We start from the raw sequence: 27614 nt of genomic DNA, 5'->3' as shown, positions 1-27614 counted from the left end.
TTATCTAGGATGATAGCAAATAACAGAAGTGCTGAGTTGTGCGTGTCGATGAGTTAATGCATTTCAGATTATGTGGATTTAACGTTTCAAAATATGATTTTTTTTCGTCAATATTCCACACAGTTTTTTTTTTCCTTTTCTCTTCCTGCCATACATAATCGCCCATAATATTTTACACCAAATCATGCGTACATATTTGGGATTATGTAAATATTGTAGAAACGTTCAACGACCTCTTTTTTCTGTGCATATCTTGTCATTCTTCGCCGATCCACACGTTTTGCTTTGCGAAATGATCGACTGATTTTGCCATGTCATATCGAGAAAATAACAAATCAAATACACTTAAATCAATGGAAATACACACGCCGACTGTTGAAAATTTAATTAAAATTAAAGCACGTTTCAATGTTCAAAATGTCACCTAATGCCGCAAAGATGTCAAAATAACTCAATTTAGAAATTGAGCTTTAATTCCCTGTCGCATGTTCCATTATATATTTGAATTAAGAAATTAGTGTAAACTTTTCACAACGACAAATTCATTTTCGCTTTGAAAGTATTTTGCGTCTATTTTTGAATGTTAAAGCCATAAAGTGATTATTGTCTGTCACAGATTCATTGCCAACTCGAAATATAATTCAAATATTTAGATGAATAAGAAGACCATTTAGCACGTTAACCACAATATTGGATGGGTAGTTAAAATTTGAGTCGATGTCAAATTTCGAAAAATCGTTTATACCACCAAAATGTACAAATTATGTACAACAATTATCATGCATATGTATCAATGTTTATTCATCGGGTCCCTAGAGCCAACAGTTCAAAAACCGAAAAAAGTCAATTTTCGGAATTTTTTCGTAGTGTCCGTACGAGCAGTGGTTTGACATCGACCGGGATGTGACTACCCATCCATAATATTCTATCTATTTACAATGTTTTAGTTTTTCAGTGCGTGTTTCAAAGTTTAAATGCAAATTGTTGATCAGAGACTTGGAAATGCAACCAACTTTTAATGGATTCACAAAATAATTTGGAAATCTGATGCATCACAAGCGTCACTATTCGAGTTTGCGGCAAAAGATTAAAAATACACAAAATATCTCTCGTTTAAAATGCTGAACTACGGCATAGAAACTTTGTTGCATCAACAAAAATGAAGATAGAATATATTATATTCTGCCAATTAAAATTGTTTCAAGTTTAAAATCAAATGTATTTCATGTATGTTTTCCATTTGAACAAAATCCATTGCACGTAACAAACAAATTAAATTGTAAAATGCATTTACATTGTGTGGATACAACAGGTAAAATTAAATCGATGCAAGTCATCATCTATTCATAGACGCGGGAACTGTATGTTGGAATCCTTGGCGCCATGAAATGAATGACATTTTTTGTTATCAATTAACAAGATATTTTTATTCCTCCAAATATATCGAACAATATGAGAACAACAATGGAACTTTGGAAAAAGAGAGATGGCACAAAAACAAGCTTATAACAAATGGCCAAAGAAAATTGATGTGAATCGGTTATTCAACATTGACGTAATCACTAATTCACATCATAAAACCAGTAAATATTAAATTCGTTTAATTTCGATATTTGTTTCATCATTTAAATAATTAATTAAATATGTAACACATATTTTTAACATACGTCCGCTGTTTTGGCTAAATATTTATAATTTAACACTGTACAAATTTTCCAAATTCCATATTTCAATATTTTCATGAATCAATAATGTATTTCAATTTATGTTCTAAGCGAACCGTACAGCTTTAAATGTTTGCGGAATTTATCCAAACATGATGTTTGAAACATCAAATACCACGGTATAACCTGAATTCATTGTCTGTGTCCAACGCACTATGAAATTGTTTATAAAACTTTTTTCAAGAGAATCTAAATCGTTTAAAACTTGAACAGGGTGGTTTTTTTATTGTTTTGTGTTTTTTTCTGTGATATCAGTAATATTTGACCGGTTCAACGATTCCGGTGGCGAATTGACGTATCAATGACACTTCAATAAATGATACAATGAAAATACACACCAGAATGTCGAAATGCAACCAAATACATCTGATGAAGATACTTTTGTGGAGAACATATTTACTGTTATTTGCAGCACCAAATATATGATTGACACATTATTTAGATTAATATGTATATTAAAACATTCAATTTCAAAAAGGCGTTTGATAATTATGTTGATTTAATAATTATTTCATCCATGCATATTTGCTACTTTTAATTTCCATTTGATTGAATAAATTTATGTGATCAACAAATTAAAATAATGTAATTGTAAAAATATCGTCTTGCCAACCAATTAAATCTAATTCCAATACGAATAAAAAGCAAATTGACTTCTGTTATTCAAAGAAATAAATAGGTATTGTTAGTAGAGATCTCTCAAGAGATAAGCATTATAGTTTCTGGCTACTGGAAACAACCAACAAATGACCGATTTAAATAACTTCTTCAAGACCGGTTTAATTCGTATTCAGAAATTTCCATTTTTTTTTTCATTCTCACAACTTAATTTATATTTAAAGCATATCTAGTCAATACGTCAATGCCAAGAGGAACAGACGCGTGTTTCTTTCCGCTTGCTCTGGTTGTGGTATGCCAATCTGTGAAATATAAGATTTAAACGTAAAATCATTTCGATTGAATTCTATCGATTGACGAACGTGTAACAAGTGTGCATCGTGCTAAAAAGATAAATTGAACATAAATATTCCAGCTTGAAAAGTTCACATTTGGGAAATTATTTATTAATTCCGATTTAATGGATTTAAATAATCAATAAAAAATTGTGGCAACATCAAATAATTCATGAATCAAATGTGGTGCCGTTGCCATTAAAATATTGAAATATCAACGACTAACTTCATATAAATTTGGAACAAAATTACAAAATGTAAATAGAGCGACAGATACAAAGTGCAATCAGAAATCGTTTTCATTTGGAATGTATATTGGTTACAGGGAAGCTGAAAATATGGAAATTCCAGGAAATGTGAACGGCCTTGAATTCTCTTCAAAGGTGAATATGATTGAAGTCAAAACGAGCCGATTGCGAACATCTTTGCCGCAGGTATGCAAATGAATTCGATGGTTTCAATATGTATGGAAATAAGATAATGAATTTAAGTCTCGTACTTCATTGAAAGATAATAGTGAGTTTAGTGACAACATTGCTACTTTTTGATCTTGGGGTCTCCATTGCCTATCCAACCGTACTCATTTCTGCGTTGACTGGCCTCAACAATAAAACAAATCCAAACGAACTTTTACGAATGACAGCTGTCGAAGCATCATGGATGGGTATGCAATTTAAAAAACATTTTTAGTTTTTTTAATTTAGTGTTGATGTTTCATTTTAGGCAGCATTAGCTATTTGGGCAAATTGGTCGGTAGTTTAATATGCGGATTGTCATGCGAATTATTGGGACATCGATCTAGCATGATATTGATAAATTTTCCGCATTTGGTTGCATTTTATCTTTTTTATTATTCCACATCGATTTGGAAAGTGTTTGTCGCAAATATTTTGCTTGGATTTGGGGCTGGATTTATCAAAGGTAAGTTGTGACACGTTCATTTCAGCTATTATCTGTTAACTTACCATTATTGATTGAACCATTTCGTTCCGATTAAGCTCCATGTACAACCTATGTGTCCGAAACGAGTGAAGCATCAATTCGTGGTGTTTTAGTTTCGATGACTTCGATTTCATTAACTGTGGCACCGCTCATTATTTTTTCACTTGGAAATTTGACGCAATGGCGAAACATTGCCCTATATTGTTCCATTCTTCAAATTGTCACAACGATATTATTATTATTTGTAAGTTTTTTTTTACTTTAAATCATTTTCCATGTGTTTACCCCTTCAAACAAATCTTTCTTTCAGCTTCCCGAGTCCCCGATGTGGTTATTATCAAAACAGCGTGATGAAACGGCATTAAAAGCATTACGATGGTTACGTGGTTGGGTACCACAAAATCTTGTCCAAACGGAATACGATTCCATTAAAAGATATAAAGCTAACTCGAATTCATGTGCAAATTGTAAAAAATCTAGCATCGAATGTACTCATCTCAGTGCTCAAACTACTCAACAAGCCATAAGAGAGTTAATCCGAAAAAGGACATTAAAACCATTTTTCATTTTACTGGTTATGGGTTTCGTTTCATATTTTTCCGGTTCTCATCACCTAACGCCATACATACCGCAGATACTCAACACGTATCGCTCTCCAATGAGTCCAAACTGGGCAACAGTATGTAGATTACTTTATGTTTGCTCTTTCGCTTTACACATCATACAGTGACTTATGTTTGGAATATATAATGTACAGGTGGTTGTGGCGACCATCGGTATGACTGGCACATTCGGTGGAATTGTTGGCATGAAAGTGCTCGGCAAAAGACAACTTTATCTCGTTTCTCTATCGGGTGTTACACTGTGTGGACTTATTTTATGTATGTTGTGCATACTCTTAAAATTTCTATTTAGCAATGCATTAACAGTTAACCATTCTTTTCAGCAATCTATGGTTTCATCTATTTGCCAATGAATTCAAAATCATTCGAACACAAAAATGTAATCGAATCGGAGAGTTCGAGCATTCCTTTGATTGTGTGTTGTGTGATGCGCTTCTTTACAACAATATCACTGATGGTATTGTACGATTCAATGGAGATCATCATTGAAAGATTCGACTTTTTAATTTTACTAAATTTTTGAATAATACAAATTTCATTAATTATTATTAGGTGCCGTTTACAATGCTGAGTGAATTATTTTCATTGAAATCTCGTAGCATGGCTACTGGAGTGGTGGTATCACTGAATAACATTTTTATATTCACCGCTACGAAATCCTTTTATAATTTGGAACATTGGTTTGATTTACCGAGTACATTGGGCATTTATTGTGCCATCGGTGCCATTGGGTAATTTTGTCCTTGTCACTATTGAGTTTAAAATGAAAATTATCGATTGGAATTGTTTATATTTAGATTGGTGGTGACGTTTTTGATACTCCCAGAGACGGAAGGTACATCGTTGGAAGATATTGAAATTCATTTCTCGGATAATTCACGAAAACTAACAGATCGATACATAGCCCGACAGTCTGAGAAATAAAGATATTTATAAATACAAACTCGAGATAAAATGTTTGGTTCGTATGAAACCTGTATAAAAAAGTTGTGTTCCAGTTGTATGTCAATAAAAAAATTCTATGAAGAAAACAACATGATTATATAATTTAGAAGTTTGTTAAAGTATATGTATTTTCAATTTAATACATTACAACAACACTATGTGCAACTTTGTTTTATAGTATTGGTTTTCCAGTGAAAATCTCTTGCAAACCTTTCATGGGCTTCGAAATGTATAAATTCAATATTACATAGAATATTCAATAGGGCAATTTGTTGAAAAAGACGAACGTACGTTTTATAACTTTTATTCATTTTATTGAAGCAAATTTCTAATATTCATATATAAAAAGTGATAATTGTTAGCGGAATTCTCAAGATAATTTCTGTTGGTGTTTAAAAATGTTAATTTTCAAGTTTTTTTTGCTTAAAATCTGCGTGTGTAAGTTACACCACCGCCAAATGAAGGTGGTGAACGTCCTCCGGGCCCACCGAAATGCTGACCGTAATTACCGTTGACATGCACCTCGTTCAATTTGTTTGGACTTTGCCATACGCGTTGTTCACCTTGCACGTAGACATTCGTTCCAGCTTTGCGATTATGGTTGCCTTCAGCATATATTTTGGTACGATCATCTTCTGGTGAGCGACGACTTCGAATGTGATCCAATGGCTGAATTTCGGCATCAATATTTGTCAAGTAAGTTTTTGGAACGCGAACCCACACGTATTTCTCGTCAACATCTGATGGAAAAGCCAATGTGCCGAACGCGGCAACAATTACAGCAAAACAGAACAACGACTTCATTTTAAATAGACTTAATTTGCTAGCAACTTGTTCGTTAAACGGAACGGATGATTTGATGCATGATACAGAAACAACAGAGTCTTTTATACCTCATATTTATCCATTGGTTAAATGGGAATCACCGCGGAAATTTAAACAGTCGAAATTAATATGAAATGAGATAAGTTGAAAAAATCACCGTTATCACTTCGTTTTGTATTAAACATGTTTTGCTGTGAGCACATCATCTGTGTTGCGTAATTAATATTTTGTTTTGTACATTCGGTGATTTTTTTTGCATATTGATTAGATTGTTTAGCATATTTAAGCGTTCGAAAAAAATCCCCTTCAAAGATAAGCAGATGTTTCAAATAAGAAAAGTAATTTAGTTTACTTGAATAAAGTCAATATACACTCGAAACGCAAATTATTGAGTAAATTACTAATTGAGTGGATTTCATATGAGCTGCGAATGATTTGCAATTTTGTGACGTCATGCATCTTATTAGAAATTGTTTAGTTTTAAATTTAACTCATACACTAGAGCAATTCAATAGTAAAACTGTCTCATGCTTGTAAATAATAAATGAATCGTCTTAAAGTAAAAATCAAACAATATGGGAGGAAAGAGTCGGAAATCGTATTAATAGTAGTTTGACTCAAACGATTTGACTCAAATGATTTTTTTGGACATTTTTTCAAATTTTATTCGATTTTAACTATGAATTATCTAACCTTAATCTTTGATTTTTGAATGAAACAGAGGCAGTTTTTTCACCGTTTTTTTTTGTTGCTAAATTTTGTGCTAATTCTTCACACAGACAATAATGGTAATATACTTCATTTGGTATAAATAATAAGTCGAGTAGAATAATCGAAAATTATTAATAATCAATACTGCATTTATGTATTTCAAGCCACTTTAGTTGTACATTTGTATTCATTGTTAATTTGTATTCACATCACGTAATGGCTGTTTTTTTTTCATCAGAATAAATATCTCAGGAAATGTAATAGCAAATAAATATCAATAAGAAAGAAACCAAAAAGATCACTGGTACTTTCCGCTATTCGAAAGGGAAGCACCGAATCTTACTGATTACGTCACAAATCCGTCGCTGATAAGGCCAACGTTTTCTCGCGCATATATTTGTATAAATTAGTATATTTGCTTAGTTAGGTATTCTTCAAACAAAAAACTGCTGAAAAGTCCCCGTAACATAATTTATCATTTTTTAATCATCATAGATAGTGCAAGAGGGTATTTAAGCGAAAATAAACTGGACAAAATTATCATTCGTTGAACACAGCTCGAAGAAGTAACTTGAAAAAATTCTTTAAAAACATTTAAAATGAAAGTTATCATATATTCAGCTTTGATTGTTGTTTGTATTGCCGCTTTTAATCATGCGGCTGTGATTAACAATCAAATACCAGATGTTGTTGAATTTGAGCCAACATACGACGAAGGAGCATTGTACGATGCTATTGAAGAACACTTGCGTCATAGACGTCAAACGAGCAACGGCCAAGCTAAAGTTGATGTTCAACAAAACCGCGGAACTACCAGTGTAAACGCGCAGGTTGGCCGAGTTTGGGAAAGTAAAGATCGTAACACTCGTGTTGAGGCGAATGTCAACTACGGTCGAGATTACGGAAGCGGCAGATCGAAACCAAATTACGGTGGAAACATTGGAATCACACATCGATTTTAATAATTATTCTTCCAAATTACTCAAATATACTTAGAAATAAATGATTACATAAACATTTTGAACAAAGCAATCACTTTCTTTTTTATTTTCAAACTCGAGTTTTTCACTCAATCCTTCTCATATCACCCCTATCTCATATTATCGACCAAAAAATATTTTTTTTTTATTTCGATGGTGACAATACTAAGCAATTGTTGCTTTGCACAGGCCGTCGTGTGTTAGAGAAGCGCTTTGGTTACTTTAGCTCTAGGTTATAAATAAATGCCTTCACAATTATTCACAAAAAAAGTGATATTTGGATTTAGAATGAATGTATCATTTCATTTTAATAAATTCCATTGTGGCTGATTTTGGATTTTATCCGCAATTGCATATTTAAAAAAATGCGACATTGTAGTAAACTTCCATAGGACCGTAAAACAGTCCTGTTACTTTTTTTAACATCTTGTTGGTAAATTCATGCAACAAAATCATGCTAAAAATGATATGAATATAAAAAGCAGGGCTGTAATTTTCACTCTGTCAGTGCACGCACACAGTAGTGTGCACACTCACATTCTATGTGCGTCGCACACAATGCTTGTATTTTGCATATGCGCGCACACTTAGTCACAAGTTTGACATTTTTGGCGGTTGGCAAATTTGTAACTAAGTGTGCGTGCACATTCAAAATACAAGCACTGTGTGCGACGCACATTGAGTGTGAGTGTGCACACTACTGTGTGCGTGCACTGATAGAGTGAAAATAACAGCCCTGATAAAAAGACGAATAAAAGTTGTGGCACAGCAGTAAAAAGGAAAAAAAAACTTTATGTTTCAAACATTTTAATAAATTTTTGTTATTGTTTGTACTTTTTTCCCTCCATTGTCTTTACTGAATTGATTCCATAGACTCTCGCCTCCAATAAAACCATCGTTCATCGATATAATGATGACAAAACGACTGCGATTGATAGATTTTCCACATTTCAACTCTCATTTCTGTTCCTTTTTTGTCTGTTATAGAACAAAGTTTACGATGTTGTTATTTTATCGTACACGCACACAATCGATGTTAGTAACATCATGTTACCAGGACAATTTGTAAAAAAAAGAATATTTCTTCAATTATGACTATTTTTGTCGTAAAAACTGAACCGAAGATTTTTGAAGTGCAACAATAAACATAATGTTTCTAATAAAAATCAATATTTTCCATGCAGTTTGGATAAGAGAAAAAAATATATCATGCTTGACTTGTTTTAATTGAAATAATATTCAGAAAGTAAAAGTTTGAATTATGCGAACAATTCGAGTACGATACAAATTATGTGGGGATCAAACGAATGGTTTTTTCTTCAATAATATTGCTTTTATTTATACCGAAAATGTGAAATGGTGCACTCATTTTTGTTTCGGTGACAAAAATATTTTTCTAACAACAATAACAACGCAAATGAATCGATGCGAAAAATGCTTTTTACTGAATTGTAAACACTCTGCTGTCTTCGTGTTGAAGGCAATGGTTGCAAATCCAAAATATACCAATTAAGAGCAAGTTTTTTCTTTGTTGATTCAAGTTTTTGGTCATTAGAAAATGAATGGTCGATAAAATTGTACCATTTCAAGGAATGTGTCGAGCAGTGTCGAGAAATGTGTTTGAACACCGCAAAAATAACCCACAAACAGTTGGTCAAATGGCATTTTCTTTCATTACTATTTTCGGATTCGATCGATTTTATGCTCTTTCGCATATGTAGCAGCAAGCAAAAAACATTTATCTCATTTCAACAAATGGATAAAGTTTCATAAACAATGACCATTACACACATTATTACGTAACTTTGCTTAATATTTCGGCAGCAATAAAGTTCTGATTTCAACCATTTTGATTATTGTAAAAGAAAAAGCTTATACAATCTCTTAGAGAGAACTTCTCTAATCTATTTATTGACGTATTTATGGGCAGACATTAATTGAGATATTTTTAGCCAGCCAAATCAGCTCAGGGAGCTAATGTCAGGCGCTGAAATGGAGTGAAAACAATAGAAGTAATTGTTATAGCGATTGCAGCAATGTAATCAGCTGCATGAAAGTATCTCAATATAATGTCTGTTTATGGGCCATGCTAAACATCTAAAAATGTACATCTTGATTATCAAAACTTGATATAGTCTTTTGAAAAGTTATGCAATATATAATTCGATTCGATATTCCTTTAAGAATCTGTATTGATTTTGGTGAAACTGCTTGAAGCAAATACTCAAGACACTCACCTCAAGAAGCACTCTTCGGCTCGAATTCAAATTTTGGAAAAATTAATTCAATTTAATGTTTCACTTGCAAACGGATGATACAGCAAGATGAAGACAGAGTTTTTCATGTCAGTCAAAATGATTCGAGACTCGAATTTCGAGGAATTAATTTTATCTATAAAAAGTGAACTGAATATATCGAAAACGTGAGCCATGGCAATAGAAATCCATTAGGTATGGACTTTATCATTACATGCTACATTCATTTCGAAGGTAGGGACAGAGAGAAAGGCAAAAGTGATTTGGAGCCGGTGCACATAATTTCCGTAGACTCTTAAAAATATCTGTGAAATGACGTCGACAAATAAATAAACAATTTAATTCAAATATCAATCGATAAATACCGAAAAAAGCAACAATCGATGCAGTCGAAATCATGAAAAAAATCAGATCCACAAATAAATTGGGTACAATCAATATCAATGAAATTTGAATCTTAAAGTTGAAAATTCTTTCCTTCTTTTTTCATTTAAATCATTCACTTTTGTTCGTTCTATTGAATGTTGTTTTGAATGTTGTTTGCTTCATGGTTCCGTGTAATTCCCAAAGTGGAAATCAAATTTAAGTGTTATGGACGACAAGCAAAACAAGTCTTGTAAAAAGGACAAACATTGAAAGAAAAAAAAAACTTTAAAGTTATCGATGTTATGTTTTGTCTGCCGACATAGATGGGGAACTTTCATGAAAAGTGAAATTAGAAGTTTTTTTCCCCGCAAAGTTTTCTATTCAGCTCTTTTTCAATTTGTGCCGGAAGAAAGGAAGTTTAACGACCGAAAAAGGTTTGTAACAATTTCATTGGATCAGTTAATTTGTACGGAATGCACGCAATCATTTCGTTGAATTGGAATCGCATTCGCATTGACCAAACATAGTATTGATGGTTTCGCTGGTTTATTTTACGATTCCATTCGATTTATGGGTCATGAATGAATAGCATAACACTTAGTTCGTATGCGCCATTTTTTTGTTGTTGCTCACTCTTTGTGTAAGTGAACATGTAACGAATGAATCAAAAAACCAACCCCCACAAGTATTCGGTCCGTAGAAAAATGTGCTGATCCATGAAAAATAAAAGCAAATGTTTTGTACGTGGAATAATGAATGTTTGTTTATGCTCGTTGTGTATGCATTGAATAAACATTGTTGCGATTTGCTACTTTTGCTTTTAATTTCTCCTGCCATCGTTTCATTTAGTGCCATTTAAGATTATGTTTTGTTGACAAAACATTCAATAAGATTCGATTAAACATAAATCGAAAGTACGATTGATTCAACTCACGCAAATAATTGTTCTATTAATAATAATAATAATGTGGCTAAAGACGAAAGAAAATTTATCAATGGAAAAACTCACTGACTTGACAAAAAAACAGTAACCTTTTACTTGATAAATGTCAATGGACACTTTATTTCTAAGTAGAAGGCAAATATATCGAGCCAAAAAGCAGAACCTTTTATGAACCCCAGTTTGTGTGATAAATCAAGTGAGATACGATATCGATCGGCTAAAAGCGAATGTCAAAATATTTTGCGATTTATCTCTTTCATGGCCATTCCGGATATACTGCCATTGAAATTCAACCGAATAGTTTTCTTTGGATTTTGCTGCTCTCACAGTCGATAAATGCATCGAATCATTTTGCAAGATATATTCGTAGCAAGTAGTAGTTTACATCGAAATTGTATGAATTGCAAAAATGAACAACAGTCACATGCAAGCCATTTCGATTCGCTATGCGAGCTCAACTCACTTGCCATATCCATATCGAAGAATCACCAATTTATTTCCACTGCAAATTATAAGCATTTTTATTGTCTTTTTTTATGCGTTTCGCTTAAAATCGGGTACTTTTATGGATCACATGTTGTGTAGTAACACATATGGTGTTCATGGTTATTTTTTTTTTGTCCAATGTGCAGGAGTGATCGAAATCGATAAGTGCATATTCGCGTGTACAATCGGTACTTGAAATCGAAACTATTGATTCCCTAACGAGATTACGGCCAACAATGATAACATCAACAGACAGTAAAATAGACTGACACAAAGGGCGGGATGCATTTTAATAAAAATTACATGGGATTATTGTTTACGCTTGTTTTAACTGCTGTCTATTGTGCTGTGATTTGAACATTTGGTCATTTTCAATGCACACACACACAGCAGTGCGATATGTGAATGTGAAATACATATGCGTGCAAAATTACCGTGACAAAATTCGACTTGTGTGTGACGATTTTATCGATCGAAAAGTGGGAGCAAGAGAATGAAACCTTCAATTCATTTTCAGTTCTAATTTTGATATATTAACTATTGATTACTTTAAAATGAAAGCATTTTCATCCATTGTTCAGCTATTTCTAATCGTTTTGACAATTTTGGTGTGAATTTTATGAAATGTGATTTCAATCTCATTTGGTTGTGTTTTTCGGTCATCAAAATAGGATGTGAGAAATGTCGACTGGTATTGTTATTCTGATTTTTGGTACCGGACATTATACCTTTGTTTGCGGAAATGCATTATTTCGCAAAAACGCAAGAGAAACCAGATTGCTATTGAATGAATGATTGGGGTTGGGATTTCTCTCGTGTTCTCGCATTGTATGCATTCAATTATTTTGACTGGCATATTTGTAATGAGAAGGCGGACGCCGGACACATAAAACTATTGTTCATAACGGAACACCGAAAACCATAAAGTATATCCGTTTTGCAAAGGGGCAATTCCCGTGAACAAAGGAAACATCGTACTTACCAAAGTGTCAATAACATAATAAAAATTAAATTACTGTACAAAAAATGTGCAGAAAAAGGGATAGTATGTTTTTTTTTTTAAGTTTGGAATAAAATTCCATTGACGGAAATATAAAAGAACTTATTGAAATGTTACATTTATTTAAAATATTTTTATTCAAATAATTTAATGCCAGAGGACACCTCTCTATTGTTGTGTTTTATTTGTCTGATAAAAATGATTGGCTTTAAGGCCTTCAATTGAATATCAATTAATAATAATTCGAAGGTTACATTTATGCAATTATTGATTGTCAATCAAATAGATAGTTATAATTAAATTCACATGATATTGCAATAACAATTTTTCAATAAAAATAAGTTTGTTCAGGTAGAGAGATAAAACACAGGGATTTTTGTGAGCAATAAAATATGTCTTTATTGATGAGTATCTTTCTTAATACTAAAACTTAAAACTTAACTCCAGCCACGGCTCTGCTGTGCTGCTGATATTGGTGAGGTATGTGTTTGTATGCATGCGTGTGTATGAATGCTTGTATGTGCGTGTTTGTGAATGCATGCGTGTGCGTGTGTGCGTACTCACAGAAGACGTCAATTGTAATATTTGTGAACTCTGGTTGTGATTTACTAAATTACCACCATTACAATGTGCGGCATGGTGATTTTTGTATGTATTGTATTTGCTTTGCTGTGACAGTGCTGTACAGTATTACCACCAACACTGCGTTGAGCGATAGTAATATTGCTCAGCAAAGCAAATACAATACATACAAAAATCACCATGCCACACATTTTAATAGTGGTAATTTAGTAAATCACCACCAGAGTTCGCAAATATTACAATTGACGTCTTCTGTGAGTACTCATCATCTCTAAAAAAGTTTAATTTGAGTTTTAACTGTCGCTGTTTTACAGCCTATGTATTTCGGATGGATATCCATCCGAGATATTTTAGAATATCTGGATATTTAACGCAACTGCACAGAGCCAGAGCTATGTGCGTCGCACATATATTGTATACATATGGGCACAGTGGCTACTACGACTACTGCGGCACTATTCGATCAACTGAGTTAAGCTGCACAAGCTTTGGTCAGGAGATAAATGGGTGACCGTTTAGAACATCGTATGTAGTCGTAAAATACTGTGTCAACCGTGTCTGTGTACGACAAAGGTATGGATTTCAGCACAGACACGTAAAATAGAAATCCAACGCCATATAGAATATTGCAAAATCATAAGAAATGTAGGATACAACCGGCTGATCACCGATTTATCTGAATTAATTGATGATTTTTTTGAATTATCACTCTCATTTTAGACTTCATGTTTAGGCTTATTCGCAAATTCTTTTGGCTTATATATAGTGTGTGATTTCGACCTTGGCCTATAAAAATCATTGCCACATGGGGTTGCGATAATTCAACATGAATATATTGGCTAAGAGCTAAAAGGAGGATGTGATTTGAAGCTCTTTCTATCAAATGAAAGCTGTAAACAAGTAATTATGAGATGTGATCCCGTCATTTTATTAATATTTTTTATTTAAAAATTGATATATTTACCAATTTATTATTTACGGAAAGTCAAGTATCATTTCAAGGTTATCGAAATTTGAACTTTCCACGTTAGATTTTACATGCAGTTGATTAAAAATTGATCAAAAGTTAAATATTTCTAAACAGTTATATATTCTCTGTTTGAAACCAAATAAAATGACCGCAAATTGTATGAATCTTTGTACAACATATTTGTTGTTATTATATGTTTAACCTTTATTGATGATAGGAGTTGTTTTTATTTTGAAAAACATTTAAATACAATACTGATTTGGGGAATTTCACTTTGACTGCACTTCTACAGACCCTCATGAAAATACTTGCTCATATGTAGCTGGAATTGAGTGTTGTTGAGTAGCGCTTTTCAACCATTGATAAGTGATCAAAGTCAATAATATTTAATTCTAACTGAATTAATATTTGCTATTACTTATTTAATATTTTTTACGCAAGGGCAATCGCTGTACTTTGTGAATCAAGTTGGAAATCCCAACTTGGCATTTTGTTTTTGTTTTCCATTGATAAGATGACCAAACCAAAACCGGTCAAGCAATCAAATGTTACATTTTATATATTACGTTGGACCCATTTGGAATCGAGTCAGTTCGATTCATGTCATCGTGAAGCGTACATACGTTCTTCTTGAACTGATAATTTCCAGTGTGGAATTTTCATTTAAAAAAAGTTATTGAAATAACAAATTAAAATGCGGTGTTTTGCACTGCTAGTGATATTTATTGTATTTGTAGATTTCGTGACTCCAGATCTGTGAGTGTATTTGGAAAATTATCAGAATCACTTTTGAATTTAAATTTAAAATGCACATAGATCTAAAAAAGATAATCATTCCATTTCTTTTAAATTACCAAAAAGTTTTTACGAAATAGCTTCCGAAACAGAAGAATAAATAATCAGTAGCTCAAGATAGAATTTTTACATTGGCTTATTGCGTCACATTGCAATTAAAATCATGTATTTTTTTTTTCAGACCACAATCGCGCTACAATGTTTACACAATCGTTGCTCCACAAAATATTCGCTCACATACAGATTACAAAGTGTCAATAACACTTCATGACTATATTGAACCGGTTACTGTTCGAGTGGCCATTGAAGATGGTATTAAATACAAAAATGAAGCGAATATTACAATAAGTTCAAGCAAAACGGAACTGGTCACATTGCGCATTGATAATTTAGAAAATAGGGGTTATAGATTTGTAGCTGAAGGTTTATCGGGAATGAATTTCACTGAAATGGAGAATTTAAAAATCGAATCTAAAGAAGTGTCACTGTTTATTCAAACTGATAAAGCAATCTACAAGCCAGGCGACTCGATTAAATTTCGCGTATTAATTTTAGATTATAAATTACGACCGGTGAAATTGACACCGGATAGTCTACTCAACGTTAACATCGCAGATCCCGAAAAGAATCGCATACAGCAATGGCTTAAAGTGACACCAACGAAAGGTGTGTTTACGAGCGAGCTTCAATTGTCCGATCATCCAATTTTGGGTAATTGGAAATTCGAAGCCCAGGTTGGAAATGAGATCAAAACCAAAGAAATTGAGGTGGCCGAATATGTTTTACCAAAATTCGAAGTAACAATCGATTCACCGGCTGATGTGTCGGCAAAAAATGGAAAAATTCGTGTTATCATTCGCTCCAAATACACTTTTGGGAAACTGGTAAAAGGAGAAGCAGTCGTATCGTTGACACCAAAAAACCACTTCCGTCGGAGGATAGATAATACAGAAGGCGTGTTGAAAACAATCAACGTCGATGGTAAAGGTACAGTAGAATTTGACATTGACAATGAGTTGAGGACACGTTTCTCGGAGGGCGAAACACGCGAATACGAATTGAAAGCCATCGTTATTGAAGAGTTGACTGGTCGTAATCAAAGTGCCACGAAAACTATCACAATTCACCAATCACGGTATAAAATCACTCCAACAGGACTCAGCCATAAATTTATACCAGGACTTCCGTTCACATTTTCGGTAAATCTTTTCTTTAACATTGGAAAGTTAGTTTTTGTAATTTTTATGATACATAAATTCACAGATCGAAGTGACCCATCATGACAATTCACCAGTTTTATTAACCGAAAAGACGAAATTGTTAACTATCGAACAAAAAAATGAAAACCGCACATGTTATGATTTCGTGTTAGGTCCAAAAGGAACAGTTGATATCACTTTACAAACTAACAACGATAGTTTCGACTTGAAAGTAAGATAATTTAAATTGATATGTGCTAGCAAAATTTATTAATCAACAATTTTAATGTTAGGTAAAATATATTGATGAAGAGTACGATTTGGGTTATTTCCATCCATATTCATCAGGAGTCGAGTTGAAAGTAAACATCTTGACCGAACGGTAAAATTTTAATCTAAATTGATTTCAATGAATTTTTGATATAATTGATTTAAAATCTCATTGATTTTACAGGCCAAAGCTGAATGAAAATGTATTAGTCGAGGTGCAATCAAATTATTTGCTTCCGAATTTTACTTATCTTATTATTGGCCATTTCGGAGCAGTGTACGCTGAAAATGTTAATGTGGACAGCAAAAGTCACACATTCAAATTCAATGCAACGTTTGATTTGGTTCCAAAAGCAACAGTGATTGTCTATCATTTAAAAGATAACGAAATGGTTTCCAGCAAGACTGACGTAGCAATTGATAGTAATTACGTAAAATTAAAACTATCAACCGCAGAGACACAACCGGGCAAAGATGTCAACATTGATGTTACCACAAATCCAGAGTCACGTGTCGGTTTGGTTGGAGTTGATCAGAGTGTGTTGCTATTGAAGAAAGGCGACGGACTTTCGAGAGATGATATAATGCAAGAAATGGACGAGCATCAGAAACATTTCTTTAATGCTGGAACAGGTCCATGGAGCGTTGCATGGCGAAATCATTATGAAGATTTTTTCAATGCGTTCGATGACTGCAAAATGATTCTTATCACCAATGCGAAACAAAGAAGATTTGAATTGTGGCTCAGTTCAGACCGTTTTTATGATCGTATTTTACATGGATCAGATTTAGTTGATGTTCGTTTTGGTGAATATTCGCCAATGCCTTTATCATCATCACAAGCATCATCATCTATTTTTCAACATTCTGGGTACAATAATTACATTTAATTCATTTGCGACATAATCAATTGATTGCTTGAGAATTTATTTTCATATTTTTTTTATTCTTCATAGAGTTGCATATAGTGAGATGTCGCCAAAAACTGAAATTTCAGCACCAATTGAACCACCAAGAGTGCGTAACATATTTCCAGAGACTTTTCTATGGGAAGATTTCGATGTGAACAATGCAAATGGAAGTCTAACGCTCACAAAAAAAGTGCCTGACACAATCACTTCATGGATTATCTCGGCATTTTCCATTAATCCGAGTGTTGGCTTGGGCTTGACTATGAACCCAAAATCATTGAAAGTACTTCAACCATTTTTCGTGTCTCTGAATCTTCCATATTCAGTGAAACGAAATGAAGTTGTTGCTATTCCGGCGGTTTTATTCAATTACTTAGAAACAGATCTAACTGCTGAACTCACGCTACATAATGAAAATGGTGATTTTGAGTTTGTTGATGACATCGAAGGTGATAAAACATTGCGAAAGCGTCAAGTTGCAGTGGCATCAAATGCCGGCGTCTCTTCAACGTTCCTTGTCCGATTTACTTCAGTTGGTAAGATTACATTAAAAATTACAGCCACTTCTGCAGTAGCTGGCGATGCGATCGAACGTGTTCTTCAAGTTGATCCGGAGGGTGTTCCACAATATATCAACAAAGTGTTATTCGTCGATTTGCGCGAGACCAACAGTTTTGATGCCATTCAAAATGTCGAAGTGCCCGAGAATATAGTTCCCGGTTCGTTGAAAATCAGTGTGAATGCGATCGGCGATTTGCTGGGCGGAACTATTCAAAACTTGCATAAATTAATCCGTTTGCCAACTGGGTGTGGAGAGCAAAATATGCTCAACTTTGTGCCAAACATAGTCGTTTTAGACTATTTGACAGCAGTAGGTGAACTCGATGCATCGATCAAATCCAGAGCTATCAAATTTCTATTGAGCGGATATCAACGGGAGCTTACATATCGTCGAAATGATGGTTCTTTTAGTATTTTCGGTAAAAGGGATTCTATAGGTAGTACATGGTTGACTGCATTCGTCGCAAAATCATTTATACAAGCTGGCGCCTATATTGATGTCGATAATAAGATTATCGATGAAGCACTCGATTTCCTCAGCACACTTCAAGCTTCCGATGGCAGTTTTCCAGAAGTCGGTAAAGTTTACGACAAAGTCATGCAAGGAGGTTCCAGTAAAGGAGTGGCATTAACTGCGTATGCTGCAATTGCTTTTTTGAAAAATAAGGTTAGTTTATGAGCATTTGTTATCAACGCGGAAATTTAATACCTTACACTTAAAAACAATACAGAAACAAACAAACTGGAAGCATGAGGAAACAGTGAACAAAGCCATTATGAACATCGCATCAAATGTCAAGGACATCGACAATCCATATGCTCTAGCAATTGCAGCATATGCACTACAATTAGCCGATCATTCAAATAAGGACGAAATTTTGAACGCTCTTGTCAATAAAACGCTCGTTGATGGTAAACATTCATTTTAATTAGTGACAAATTCAAAGCGAATTCCAAATATGAATCTTATTTTCCAATCAAATACAGGTCAATATAAATGGTGGACTGCTAAGAAGCCCGGTTCGAAAGACACTCAATCGATATCAATCGATGTTGAAATTACGTCATACGGTATACTATCGCTCATTGAAGCAAACCGACTTACCGAGGCTTTTGCGTATTTCAAATGGCTTTTGGCACAGCGAAACGACAAAGGTGGCTTTTTTGGAACACAAGACACTGTAATTGGGTTGGAAGCATTGGCCACATATTCTCGCCTCTTCAACAGCAAAGAGAATAATGTCCAACTCAAAATACAAGCTGAAACTATAAATGAAAAAGTGTTGAATATAAGTTCGGAGAATGCAATGCTTCTACAAACTGTTGATTTACCATCGGATACCAGATCCTTGCATCTCGTCGCATCCGGAAAAGGATATTCTTTGTTCCAATTATCTTATCGATACAATCTGAATGAAAGCGATGTCTATTCGATATTTACATTGAAGCCCACCGTTCTTGAAACTACTTCCGGTCATTTGAATGTCAAAGTTTGCTCAAGGTTGAATCAATTGAACGTAAATACTTCTATTGTGTCAAAAATATTAATGTGAAATTTAATTACAGATTCAATCCAAGGACATCTGACGATGAGCATTCCAACATGGTAATCATGGAAGTGGCAATGCCGAGCGGTTTTCTGATAGAAAAGGATCGATTGGAGGAATTGTTGCAGAAACCACATATAAAATTGGTAGAAACAAAACGCGGCGAAACTGTTGCAGACATTTATATTGATCAGATGATTGCAAATGAGGAAATTTGTTTAGAAATTCAAGGATATCGTTTACATAAAGTTGCCGAAAATAAACCAGTACCTGTGCGCATCTATGACTATTATGACAGCTGTACGTATTTATGCGTTCACAACGAACCATATTTTCATTTAAAATTTCTTTTTGTTCGTTTTCACTTTCAGCTCGGAGTGCACGAGAATTTTATGAAATTCCATTCATAACATCTTGTGATATTTGTGAAGGCGACGAATGCTCGAAGTCATGCAAAAAATGACCTTAATCTGGATGAAATTCACATAAAATATATTCAAAAAAAGGAATATTATGTTTTTCTTAAGTTGTTTTTTTTTTAATGAAATTCAATTATTGAAATGTAGCATTTAATAAAACATTTTATTCAAATAATTAATTGCCATAGTATATCTTTCTTTTTTATTTAAAACTATAGCTTCACAAGCTTATAATAGCCCAGAAATGAGGTTTGGTTAATACTAAATCAATCTACCAAAGGGCACTTCCTAAGCTTGATGGCCGCTAAAACAATTCGGATCAACAACGTGTGAGAACTCTTTTATTGTATTGAGGTTTTTGTTATTGGACACAATCGGAATGTCCCATTCTCAGCCATTCTTTTTCATTGCCTCGACGTCTTTTCATTGATTATGTGAAATGTTGAGGTCAAATTATGTTTTCCATTCATTTAAAATATATATGGTCCATTCCTCTTCAACTTTTTCAAATGAAATCAAAAATGATGATTTTATTGAAGACAGAAATTAAGTTCGAATGAAATGTGTTCAATTTGCATGATTCTTCAACATCCAATTGAATAAATGACAATTCCTAGTATTCCAATACATTATACAAATTGTAGTTTTAGTCTACCCTCTTTGTAAAAAATCAATCGTTCCAAAATATAGATGTAAATATCAGATTGAGTCATTTATTGAATATTTAAGGGTGAAAATAAAAAGTTTGTGTATATAAATTAAATTATTTTTGACATTGTCTAAAAGCACTTTAAACGAATGCACCAATGTTTCAACAGAGCCACCAATTTGTGCGCAAAAACTGAAATTCGATAAATTAAAGAAACGGAGTTAAAACACCACCAACCAATTACAAACAAAACGTAAACTCAAATTTCAGCAGAAACGAAGATTCAAACACATCTCTCCCTCGATCAGCAGTTATTGCATGCAGTTTCGTGCTATTCAGCGATTCGTTGTCTAACTAAATAAATGAGAGATGTATTACATCAATATTTTGTGAGCAAACACAATAAGGATGAACAATTGCATTTTGTTACCGCATAAATCTCACTGATTCATAAACTTACCCTTCGTCTATGTCACATAGACTGTGTGTATCATCCGCTTTCTCTCATTCTCTCAAATATAAATGAATTACCTCACGCACAAAAGATGATGATGCTATCGCACATACAAACAAAAGCACGACAATACAAAAAATGCTACAGAAAATTTGTATTTATTGTGTGTATAATTTCGGCTTTTAATAGAAACAGAAGGTCTACATGATGTGATATTTGTTCTGTTACGAAAAAAATAGGGAAACGTAGAAAGCAAAAACAAAAAAACAATCCATAAACGCAATGTGCAATTCGCATGTAAATCGATTCAATCTTCGTAAGAGAGTACATTTTGGTCGACGTTTTTTTTTTGTTCGTAACAAAAATGATAATCGATATTGAGCCGTTGTTTATTACAAGCAAACTTTTCCTCTATTTGATCACATTGCGTTGCTGCGTTTGATACGTGAACATTATTTTCTCGTACACTAATAAATGGGGCGTCAAAATCAAGTGAATTTTTGTCTGATCCGATTTCCTAATTGCATTTTATTTTGTTCAGACGGAGAATGCATTCAAACGCCGACAGCAATACATTTTCGGCTGTCACATTCGGCTGCAATTCAGGGACAAACAAAAACTGCTGCTAGATACAATTTAGATTTATTAAAAAAAATCGTCTAGTGTAGACGAATGAAGAAAAAATTGCAACAAAACTGATCCAATATGATAAACATTTTCCGTTGGACATATTCGATTGACAGTTAATTTTACATTTGACGCATTGGTTTTTACTTCGTTTTTATTATACTGATTTGTGTAAATGATATATTTGCTCAATTTTTTCCGATTTAATCGTATTATATAAAAAAAACACACGCAAAGTGCATAAAGAAATGCGATTACATGACTACGTATCCTTAGCTTAGATTCCTTGTTAAATACGGTCGCTTAAGTTCGATTGCGTTCTTTTTTTTTGTATACAAACGAGGGTCGATTTAAATGGATAATATTTGTTCTTTTTATTCCATTCGACACATATGTAATGCTGTTGAGAGTGCAAAATGCTGTAAAATTGTCCCTGTTGTTCAAGAACCTCAACTTGAGACTAGTTAAAGTAAAGGCGCATATTTTTTAATCTGTCGGTGGGAATTGTGTCAAAATACAGTGTGACATGCATTAAGTGAAACAACCCTTACCCTTTTGAATCATGATAATAATAAACATGGCACGAGTCTCACATTTTTGTCACAAACTAATTTGAACAATCTATTGAAATTGACTGCAACAGTCATGTATTTAATTAGAATTGTTTTGCTTACAAATTAATATTTATTAATTTTAATTGATGTATCAAATATTAAATGATCAAAAAGTAATTCCCTATAAACTCATGTACATTTCTTCGACCATTCAAAACTAAAGATTGTTCAAAAATTTATATATACTACATATACGGATTGATTCCGATGGGAATTGGATAAAATTCAGCTAAGAACATCGATTGAAAACTATTCAAAAATGAGTATGTATCTATGTGTACCGTTTTTCGCCTGTATGAATGCTTCAAAAATTTCCAGAATGAATCATACCCATTGAATGAATCATGTTCGTTTGAAACCTTCTCCTGAACGAAACACTTTGAGTAAAATTCATTTTCTCCTCTTTTGTTTGAGTAAAAACGGTCGATGTTTTGAGTGAAAATTGTGGAAAAACGTGTGCTGTCAATTGAATTTAACGGACAAAAACAGGTTTTTCTATACAATATTAATATTGTATTTCACTCAAATTCATTCCAATTCGAATGTGTATTTATGAGTTGAAACGTTGTGTGTATGTGTGTAAGTGACTAAAATGCGTTGGATTGTTGAAGCCGCTATTATTGTTGTATTCGTTTATTTCATATGGGTGTTTTTCGTTTGTTGGTTTCGTTGCACACACATGTGTTTGTTGCTTGTTGGTATAGTAAGCGCGCTTGATATCCAACAAACCAGAATGTGATGGTTCAGTACAACATTGTAATCGGACGCGTTCAGTTCACAATATTGTTTTGTTGTGTGTGCTTGCGCTAGCATTTGTTGGGCGTATTGACGAAGAGAATCAATTTCGAAATAATACAAGTGGTTTTAAATCTGGTTTCTTCTTAAAAAAAGTATTCCGAAAATATCGCATATTTCAACAAGTGATCAATTTTTCTCAATGATTATTTTGGTATTTTCAATAAATTCAACAGATTCACAGGTGTGACAGAAAATCGAATACAAAAAGCTAATTTATTTGGCTGTCATATTTTTTTGTGAATAAAGAACTTGGTATTTTACGTGCACAAACACATGATCACCGTCGATTTTGTGACGTTTCTCGATGGACGAATGAGTGTTATTGCTCAACCGCATTCATTTTTAAGAAAAACACCGTGTTTTTTAAAAGACACAGATTCTTTTTTGTGATTTTTTTATGTGTGCAGCAGCAAAAGTGACAGCGTTCACGGAAATGAGCTACAGTTGAAGTCGGTGATAATTAAATGTACATTACAAACAAAAACATATTGATGAGTGATGAAAACAAACGCATAGTACCGTTGCTTGAATTGTGTTGAATCGATGACTTAATGAGTGAAAATTGAGCAGCTTGCTTTTTTTTTAAAAATAAAATTAGACATCAAGCATTGACATTTTATTGCATTTGTCTGACCATCAAAAATTTGAAAAAATATACACAAAATCTATATGTATGTATTTAATTGACATAAATTCCCAGGTAGTTGTGCGTTAAACATATTGTATATTGGTGATTGTGCGTTTTTATGTGACATCGTCCCCATATCAACAATAAAAAAGGTGTTTTTATGCCAAACGAATTTCGATTACAATCAACGAAATTCACGCAGACACTGACAAAAAACAGATAATTGTACTTATCAAAGATTCACCTGTGTACACCTGTGAGACAAAACACATACGCAGCAAAAATTACAAAACTAAAAAGAAGTTATCAGATATTCTTCGAATAAAGTGAATTCTAATGAAAACATCGTTGAGAGAGAAAAAAGACCAAAGTAAGCAACCACATACATACACACACACACATCAAAGAAAAAGAAACTAAAAAGAAACTTGAAAATACAAAAAACCGCACATTTATTGTGTAAAATTGTGAATTTCATTTACGCGCCACGATTGAATGTGTATATGAAGAGGACAGAAAATACGAACACAATGGCAGTTAAAAATAAACAACAATCAGAATTTCGTTATCGTTTCACGATATTGAATTTCATTTTTATCTCATTCGTTAGCAGTATATTAATAGGTGAGTACAAAAAAAAATACATATATACATCAATTCATTTACCAACACTGGAATATCTTTCCTTTTATTCAATTTGTGTATTAAATTGTTTACTTTCTCGTAATGGTATTAATTTTTTCCCCATTTTCTTCGGTGAATATAATGCGCGTTTGCTTGGGAAACATTTCAGAATATTTCTGTCTGTGCTACAAATTGTAGTTTTTTAATTTAATGAATGACGATAAGTGTTAATGTGTGTCATCTTTAATCGGTCATTAGACGTAAAAGTTTGTCATTCATGAAAAAAAAATTGAATGAATCATAAACGTTTAAATGTTCATCACTTTTTCCGTTGCTCTACCAACAAAGACATATTCAGATCAGATGACGTAATACGCACACATAATGATATCGATTGAATCACTGTAAAATGCAATGAGAAATAACCGTTCAATAAAAAAAGACGTGAAGAAGCAATATTGAATAGTGGCGGCAAAAGTGGCGGGAGATTTTCTGCTTATTGCAAATAATAACATGTAATTTATGTTCTGCTCAAAATCACTGTGTATTTCAACATCACGTTTGTGTATCAAACGGTGTTGCATTCGAAAAAGGTCACTTCCAATGATAATAAAAGTGGTTTTGTGCATCTCTGTCGGTCGTGTATCGCGCTTGCATGGTGTCGACAATCACGATCGGCACGAGTTTTGCTTTCATACGGAGAATTCTTTAACCATTAGATACAATCAACGAGACAGTTCCGTTCCATTTCGAAGAACGTATTCAAATAAATTTAAAGAGTGAAACAAAAAAAGTGAATACTGCTACTGCATTCAAATGATGTTTCCAATCGAACAAGTACATCGGCTTTACGAGCCTACCGAGATGCATTTATTCATATTATTATTTTTTCTGTGAACTTAAAAAAAAGTGAATGCATTTTGTTGTAATATTGATGCTGATGTTGTTCACGTTCTTTGTGTATAGAGACGGTTTGGGTGCCTATTCGAGATGTGAACATGCAACACAAGAGTATATAAAAAAAAATTATAATAGAATCTCACACATATGGAATTTATGATGTTTTATGTGAACTGTGGCACACAGTTAGAATATTACATGCATTCGCCTCTGACATCGATACAAACACGGACTGAACACCGTAAGAAAACATAATCTACCATAGACGGTGGAATCATGTTGTCGACGAAAAAATAACGAATTTCAGAAAAAAATATTCGTCTTTTAACTCACGCACAACATCACAAATTACCTTTTTGTATTTTTTTTATGAGCTTCACTCACCGACATCGTTGGTATAAGCAATTTTCACCTTCTCACTCTCCTTTCCATTGTAGGTGCAAACAAAATGCACAGCGGTGTATGTTAATTTTCTTCTTTTTTTTTAAACACAAATGCAGCTATTCAAAGGAATTTTTGGCGTTTTGGGAATTAAAAGTGAACTAGAATTAAAAAAAAACAAGAGTAAATTGGGTAAAATATGCATAATTCCAGCGTTGAGTGAAAAAAAATGAGAACACCGAACTATAATACACACAAACACAGAAATGCAAGCATAATGCGAACATAATACGAGTACACGTGCATTTTTATTTGAGCTAGTTTAATGACACAAAGTCAAGCAATGAATGCATTTGTTCGTTTACCTCTCATAGTGTGGAGTGTTGTTGCGTGACTGTGAATGAACAGCAAACCAACAACAACAAGAAAAAATTAAAAGTTAAAAGAGAAAGAGAGAAAAAAACCCACTGTGCTTTAGAAGCGAAGAACAAATGAGAAAAATACAGAAAATTAAATGCCACAACATAAAAAGTGCGCTTCGTAGTCATTCGCAGTAATAGAGTATAACCTTTTCGATGAATATTTTTTGTTTCTTTTTTTTGTTCTCTTCATTTGATGTAAAAGGGCACACCACTATTAGTTCGGTTTTTATTTTGTTTCATTCAGAGGAATATGAGATTCAGACAGAGACAGACACACAAAGAGTGAATATTCAAAAAAGGTAGACACAAAAATTATGAAAGATTTTACACGTTTGATAGCGCAATCGACGCTTTGCTTTTTTATGATGATTTCTGTTTTATTTCAAGTTACAAACATAAGACACACACACAAACAGTTCTTATTAAAAGACATCATTTATTCGGTCCGTTTTCAACATGTTAAAATTAAATGAATTCGCTGTATATTGTTATTCCTTTTTGGTTCTCATGCATAAAACAAGTTAAAGGAATATTAATATGTTCGCAGGTAAGATGAAGCGCATACTGAAAAACACAAGAAATTGTACAAATAAAATGATTCTTCATACGTAACATAAAATAAATGCTCGCTCACCATCACCATCACCATCTTTGCCCGTGTGACATTTTAATTTATTTGATGCGCGAATGGTGCGATATTGCTGTTGCCTCATAAGCCATATACCTCGAAGTCATACAAAATCGGACGGTTTTTCACATGAACCAAAGAGAAACGAAAAAGAGCATGAAACAAGACAAAAACCGTGCAAACATTCCTAGGCGAAAAAAGAGAGAAACATTAATACTCACACAATATGGAAGATATAATATTTATTACCTGGAAAAACATCTTTTCTTTTTCTTTTTATTTTGACACCGTCTTAGATTATGGTTATGAATAATTCGTGACGGTTTAATCGGTTTTATCGACTTCACACGCTAAATCGCCCGCTCACTTTACAATTGCATTTTTATTCGTTTAAATTTTTAAATGTGTTGCGTCATTTGTAATTGTAAAATAATAAATTTGTTGTTTTGTTTTTTGAGATGCTGAGCGCCTCAATTTTTACACATCTACGCAAAGCCATTATGAGTGGCAGGTATCAAAATACATTGAATTGGCTTTGCTTACATAGGTTTCAATCAAAAGTGAAGAAAACTGTCAGATCAAGTGGCTGACACATTAAAGCATCATCATCATCATCGCCAACAAAGGAGAAATTTAAATAAGTGTCGATTTCAAATAAAATGCGTTTCATCTTAATGCCGACTCGCATAGTTTTCTTGTGTATTGAGCAATGAGAGCGCAATATTGGAAGTGCCACGTTTACAACTCACATAAAAATTGTAGTTTCGGTTACCTTCATCTAAAATATATTTTATCGCCGCTAAATTCATCGAATTCATTTCAAATGATTGGGATTGTTTGTCAAGTGCAAATAAAATCCAACTCATTCAAAGTTTCGATGTT

At 33.3% G+C, this 27614-nt stretch overlaps 5 protein-coding genes across 8 annotated transcripts in view; 4 read left to right on the top strand and 1 right to left on the bottom strand.

The window, feature by feature from the left end:
• The first annotated feature begins 2596 nt into the window (after positions 1 to 2596).
• Positions 2597 to 5276, top strand: LOC116339762 (facilitated trehalose transporter Tret1-like). Its single transcript, XM_031765797.1, has 10 exons — positions 2597 to 2934; positions 3003 to 3111; positions 3188 to 3341; positions 3401 to 3598; positions 3676 to 3863; positions 3930 to 4298; positions 4377 to 4500; positions 4566 to 4699; positions 4795 to 4973; positions 5040 to 5276. Coding segments are annotated over exons 1-10 (1584 nt in total). The 5' UTR covers positions 2597 to 2932; the 3' UTR covers positions 5167 to 5276.
• A 199-nt stretch (positions 5277 to 5475) lies between these two features.
• On the bottom strand, positions 5476 to 6043 carry LOC116339741. The gene has a single exon (XM_031765775.1). The coding sequence runs from the start codon at positions 5989 to 5991 to the stop codon at positions 5611 to 5613; it is 381 nt and encodes a 126-aa protein (XP_031621635.1). The 5' UTR covers positions 5992 to 6043; the 3' UTR covers positions 5476 to 5610.
• A 1213-nt stretch (positions 6044 to 7256) lies between these two features.
• Positions 7257 to 7755, top strand: LOC116339721. Its single transcript, XM_031765753.1, has one exon. It carries the CDS (start codon positions 7323 to 7325, stop codon positions 7683 to 7685), a length of 363 nt encoding a protein of 120 aa, XP_031621613.1. The 5' UTR covers positions 7257 to 7322; the 3' UTR covers positions 7686 to 7755.
• A 7129-nt stretch (positions 7756 to 14884) lies between these two features.
• Positions 14885 to 20138, top strand: LOC116339640 (CD109 antigen-like). Its single transcript, XM_031765646.1, has 10 exons — positions 14885 to 15061; positions 15282 to 16299; positions 16364 to 16531; positions 16593 to 16681; positions 16754 to 17440; positions 17526 to 18708; positions 18773 to 18953; positions 19029 to 19542; positions 19608 to 19888; positions 19960 to 20138. Exons 1-10 carry the CDS (start codon positions 15000 to 15002, stop codon positions 20049 to 20051), a joined length of 4275 nt encoding a protein of 1424 aa, XP_031621506.1. The 5' UTR covers positions 14885 to 14999; the 3' UTR covers positions 20052 to 20138.
• A 2974-nt stretch (positions 20139 to 23112) lies between these two features.
• The window catches only part of LOC116339527 (fasciclin-2), a 97191-nt gene continuing 92689 nt past the window's right edge, over positions 23113 to 27614 (top strand). For all 4 annotated transcript variants that reach the window (XM_031765458.1, XM_031765459.1, XM_031765457.1 and 1 more), the window contains exon 1: positions 23113 to 24401. In XM_031765458.1, coding sequence (XP_031621318.1) covers positions 24281 to 24401 — 121 coding nt within the window. In that variant the 5' untranslated portion in view covers positions 23113 to 24280. The remainder of the gene's footprint in view (positions 24402 to 27614) is intronic.

Source organism: Contarinia nasturtii, unplaced genomic scaffold (genome assembly GCF_009176525.2).
Source record: "Contarinia nasturtii isolate CC-2019 unplaced genomic scaffold, AAFC_CNas_1.1 Cnas_scaffold_533, whole genome shotgun sequence".
NCBI classification, from domain to species: Eukaryota; Metazoa; Arthropoda; class Insecta; order Diptera; family Cecidomyiidae; genus Contarinia; species Contarinia nasturtii.
This window is presented reverse-complemented; position numbering and strand designations above follow the sequence as displayed.

What these genes read in the sequence shown, in the direction of transcription:
- LOC116339762 (XM_031765797.1), top strand. An exon ending in TGGGGCTGGATTTATCAAAG is followed by an intron (nt 3,599 to 3,675) that starts GTAAGTTGTGAC and finishes GTTCCGATTAAG; the next exon opens with CTCCATGTACAACCTATGTG. An exon ending in TGTGCCATCGGTGCCATTGG is followed by an intron (nt 4,974 to 5,039) that starts GTAATTTTGTCC and finishes GTTTATATTTAG; the next exon opens with ATTGGTGGTGACGTTTTTGA.
- LOC116339741 (XM_031765775.1), bottom strand. Translation starts at nt 5,991, where the DNA reads ATGAAGTCGTTGTTCTGTTTTGCTGTAATTGTTGCCGCGTTCGGCACA.
- LOC116339721 (XM_031765753.1), top strand. Translation starts at nt 7,323, where the DNA reads ATGAAAGTTATCATATATTCAGCTTTGATTGTTGTTTGTATTGCCGCT.
- LOC116339640 (XM_031765646.1), top strand. Translation starts at nt 15,000, where the DNA reads ATGCGGTGTTTTGCACTGCTAGTGATATTTATTGTATTTGTAGATTTC. An exon ending in GATTTCGTGACTCCAGATCT is followed by an intron (nt 15,062 to 15,281) that starts GTGAGTGTATTT and finishes TTTTTTTTTCAG; the next exon opens with ACCACAATCGCGCTACAATG. An exon ending in TTGCTTTTTTGAAAAATAAG is followed by an intron (nt 18,709 to 18,772) that starts GTTAGTTTATGA and finishes AAAACAATACAG; the next exon opens with AAACAAACAAACTGGAAGCA.